Here is a 4,655-nt window from a genome sequence, read left to right as displayed (position 1 = left end):
CAATCAGTCAATTATTCATCTCTCCTGGCTTCTTATGTTCAGAGAGAGAGAGAGAAAGAGAGCATACCGCTAAACAGTACAGCTTGAGTGATTGGCTAAATGCTGTGTCAACACATTTGTGTACATGTGCTATGAGAAAAGAGAAAGTGTCTGTCCATATGGCTTTCTGTCTTGGAAGTTACATAAAATAAAATATAAAATAAAATAAAACGATAAAGCATTGCAAAATTTTACAAGTGGTAAACAAAAGTAAGAACAAGAGTATTTTTCTGTCTTGAAAGGAAAATAACAAATAAAAAAATTATATATTTATATATATATAAAAAAAAATATATATATATAATATAAAATTTAATAAATTACATTAAAATTAAATAAAGAAGCTCTGCAAAATTTTACCAGTGGTAAACGAGAACAAGAGTGTCTTTCAGTTTTGCAAGTAAAATATAAATAAATAAATAATAAAAAATAATAAAATACAGTAAAGTAATATGGCTTTATGTCTTGGAAGTTTTAAAAAAACGTACTAGTGGAAAACAAGAACAAGAGTAGTAAAGTATTTGTGTTTGACTACTTTGATTTAGTGTTGCTGTAGAAGTCACACAAAACAAGTATCAGTCAGTTATAGTTTTTGAAACGTCTCCCTTGTAAAGCATGTGGGAAAAATCTTTATTGTATTCCAGATGGACAGGACAGAAGTAACATGTTTGTGACATGCCAGCATGCTCTCCCTGTCGAGTAGGATAATAAACAGCAACTGAACAAAAAATAACTTGGATGCAAGAAATCTTATTAAAAACGTTTGTATTGATTTCCTAGATCTACAGCGTACAATGCACAGTAGCATGTCTACACTTTCATGTACATATTTGATGAATTCGACAAATCTGCTATGATCCCATATACAACAATGAAAAAAAATATATGGATAGCTAGACCTTCTTATCGAAATAACAGACAGATACACAATACGCATTGAAATTCAGTTTTTATATTTGATAAATAACTAAATAAATTCAAATCTTTCTTCAGACACCTCCCTTCATGAAATGATGTTTTGAAATTGACTTAAAATGTGAAATGGTAGAAGTGGTCTGATTTGAAGATTTCATCTGTCGGTGTAGTCAGGCATATTGAAATGCTTTATTAAATGTTTTTAATTTCTCAGTGTTGCAAAAAGCCCCCTGGAAACCTGCTTATTCAGCCAGGTGTGCGTTGTGAGACCATTTTCTTCTCGGCCATCTCATGAGGATAGGTGACTCACGCTTCATTCAACTGAATGCTGACTTTCAATGGGCATAATAATCTTGTCAAGTCCTTGTGTTGCAACACACTGACATTAGCCTATAAAATTGCCTCATTGTCTTCCATCAGTCCTCCAGCAGAATTGCAGACGTTATTTACCAGGCAATTGACTACAGTCTCTTCTATACAGTATGAATGCATTTACTCCTGGTCTTCATTCTTCAGTACATCATTGTGGACTTTAGAAAGAGTCTTCCATCTGTGGAGAAAAATAAATGGTGTGAATGAAGCTTGACTGATGTCACGAGCAGCATATAATGAACGTACAAATACATAACGTTCTAACGTGTATGGACTGAGAGGGAGATGAAAGGATTGTTAAAGGAGAAGATATTTGAATAAATGTCAAAGACAACAAAAAAAAGAGCCCTCGCTCCCTCGCTTTCCTCTCAACCAAGACGAAAAGAGAAAGCAAACCCTTTGAAAGATTAATTACAACATGTAGATTATGTAAATTATGCCCATGCAAATATTTCATGAGGACAATTAAGGGACCCATTAATTACTGCTCCCCTTTTTTGTCTTTATCCTTTCTTTCCTTTTTTTTTCTTTTTGCATCAGTGTCATTCAATTTCATTTCACTCTCAATGTTTTAAATGTTTAGTATTCTAACAAAGGCTTGTGATACATCATCAGGGCTCTGTTTACATTATCATATACACTGTCAAACAACAGAACTTAATGGACAACACCATCTCTTATACAGTATGTAGGATAGATGGTATCCATTGTGGTATCCATCTGCGGTGGTAATTTCTTTCAAGACTTTGAAGATTACAGGGGAAAACACATTTAAATATAGATCCACGAAGAAACAATGCGACGGAACATGAAAAGACATCTGTACCTTGTATTGTTCTGTCAGTGTCTGTTTTGCTGCTGTTATGGTTTTTCTCCATTTCCTGTTGAGGAGGGTCTGTTAACATGAAAACAGTTATAAGTAGGGTGATGAATTATTTGTCACTTTAACTTTAAGTGTCTGTTTTTACTCTTCAAATACCAATAAAACACATTTTACAGTGTACAATACTGGTATCTATTTAGCTGTCAAAACGGTAACTATACATCACATGGCTTTCCTGGGAGACCTGGGATTGTAATGTCAGCTTTAATGTCTGTAACCTTTGTGCTATTTATCCAATTTAATATTTTTCCCCATAGTTATCTGCTACAAATTTAAGTTGTTTTGAAATCTGCAACTTATCTGTGAACTGTGTTCTGTGTTACAAACTACTTCAAAGAAAATATATAGAAAATCACTAATATAAAATATAGAAAATATTACTTTAAATTTTGTATATCAGTTGATTCTGTTCATCAAATTTAATTGAAATAATTTTAATACCAGCCCACATACTTTTAAGCATTTTATTAAAAAAAAACAAAAAACAAACAAACTGGAAAAACGATTAAACAAATAAAACATTTGACTGATCTTTGTGGTCCGTTAGAAACAAATGGGTTATAAGTAGTTACAACCATCCCTGTTAATTGGTTCAGCCACAATGTTTCTCACTTTTTTTAACAATTCGTTAAAAGTTCTGAGTAAATTTCATATATCAGTTTAAACAAACAAAATCTGCTGATTCAGTACCAGCTGTCATTTAACATGCATTAACCTGGTTATGTATCAAATTATAACCCAGATGTTAACTTTTTACATCCTTTATTTTTCTAGACAGACACTTACAATTCGTACCATCACCTCAGGGTGGTGGTTGTGTGGTGTGCATTCTAACCATTTCGAGTGGGTGATCTCTCACTGCAGGCCGTCCGCTGCAAGTTCTGCTCGGCCTGGCCTCTTCTCTTGGACTCCACCTCCAGAGCCTCCTGCAGTTTCTTCTTGGTCTTCTTCTCTTTCTTCAGCCGCTTCTGGATGAGTGCTGAAAAAAGCACACATGGAAAAAAATAATAATAACTAATAGGAATGTACACTACTGTTCAAAACTTTGGAATGGGTAAGATTTTTTAAATATTTTTAAAGTCTCTTATGAATCTCTTATGCAAAGGCTGGATTTATTTGACCAGAAATACAGTAAAAATGTGAAATATTATTACAATTTTAAATTGTAAATGAAACTGTTGTCTATTGTAATATAACTTTATTCCTGTGATGCAAAGCTGCCATCACGCCAGTCTTCAGTGTCACATGATACTTCAGAAATCAGTCTAATATGTGTCACACTACGAGCCAGAGACACAAGGTAAGGATGCAAACAGGAGGGTTTATTGACAAATCGGAGAGCAAGTTGATGACAGGTGAGTATGAGAAGGTAGAGAATTCTTGGGTTCTTAGCTCTGGGTATTGAGTTGGTATCCTTTGCAGGTATCCGGGGATGATGAGAACGGGATCGTAGGAGAACAGGATCAATGGAGCTTCTAGGGGTAAGTAAACAAACAGGTCAGACACAGGGACTCAGCTTCTTACAGGGCAGGCGGAGGCGCAGATCCCGGGTGGACAGCCAGACCTTCTCTCCAGGCAGGTAAGTAGGAGTAGAGGGGCGCCAGGCATCTGCGAAGGCCTTGTGCCTTTGCACTGCTTGTTGGAGGTGGACGTAAGCTGAGTCCCACACTCTCTCGCTCGCCCGGAACCAGAAGTCCACAGCTGGAACTTCCGAGGGCTCCTCCGTCAATGGGAAGAGCGGGGGTTGGTAGCCGAGTATGTACTGAAAGGCGGTCATGCTGGTGGTGTTCTTTTTTTTTTAGGTTTGTGCATACTCGTCACAGGGGAGGAAATGGCTCCAGCTGTGCTGATCTTCGTGGCAGTATGACCGGAGATAATTTGAGGGGTATAAATTTACAGGCCTTAGAGAAACGGTCGACTACGATGAGGATACAGGTGTTTCTATTGGAGATGGGTAGGTCAGTCACGAAATCCACTCCTATGTGGGACCAGGGTCTCCGTGGTTTGGGCAGCAGGACAAGCTTGCCTATGGGAAGATGACGAGGCGTTTGAGACATGGCACAGACTGAGCAGCTTCGGACATACCTGGTGACATCCCGGGCCATACTGGGCCACCAGTACCGGGCTTGGAGGAGCGAGAGGGTCCGTTTGCTGCCTGGGTGTCCAGAGCCCGGTACTCTGTGAACTGAGCCCAGAAGGGTTTGGCGTTGTGATGTTGGGACATAGGTTTTCCCTTCTGGGCCTCCCAGCGGAGCAGGCTCGGTGCGAGTGGCATCAAGGATGTCTTTGGAGATGTTCCATTGAATGGGGCTGACTATCAGAGCTGGAGGGAGAATGGGTTCTGGTTTGGTTGGTGTGTCGGGAGAGTGCAGGTGCGATAGGGCATCGGCTTTGCAGTTGCGATTTCCGGGACGGTAAGTGATGGTGAACTGGAACCGAGTAAAGA

The 4,655-nt window shown here is 38.4% G+C and overlaps 1 protein-coding gene across 1 annotated transcript in view; it reads right to left on the bottom strand.

Annotated features, from left to right (window-relative positions):
- Nucleotides 1-665: 665 nt before the first annotated feature.
- LOC107719724 (dachshund homolog 1-like) overlaps nt 666-4,655 on the bottom strand; it is a 65,868-nt gene continuing 61,878 nt past the window's right edge. Inside the window, exons 9-11 of the mRNA XM_016527212.1 lie at nt 3,045-3,188; nt 2,153-2,221; nt 666-1,504 (exon numbers count right to left, since the gene is read on the bottom strand). Of these exons, the coding sequence (XP_016382698.1) occupies nt 1,467-1,504; nt 2,153-2,221; nt 3,045-3,188 (251 nt within the window). The 3' untranslated portion in view covers nt 666-1,466. The remainder of the gene's footprint in view (nt 1,505-2,152; nt 2,222-3,044; nt 3,189-4,655) is intronic.

The sequence above is a fragment of the Sinocyclocheilus rhinocerous genome, unplaced genomic scaffold, assembly GCF_001515625.1.
Source record: "Sinocyclocheilus rhinocerous isolate Xijiao unplaced genomic scaffold, SAMN03320098_v1.1 scaffold721, whole genome shotgun sequence".
Lineage (NCBI taxonomy): Eukaryota > Metazoa > Chordata > Actinopteri > Cypriniformes > Cyprinidae > Sinocyclocheilus > Sinocyclocheilus rhinocerous.
This window is presented reverse-complemented; position numbering and strand designations above follow the sequence as displayed.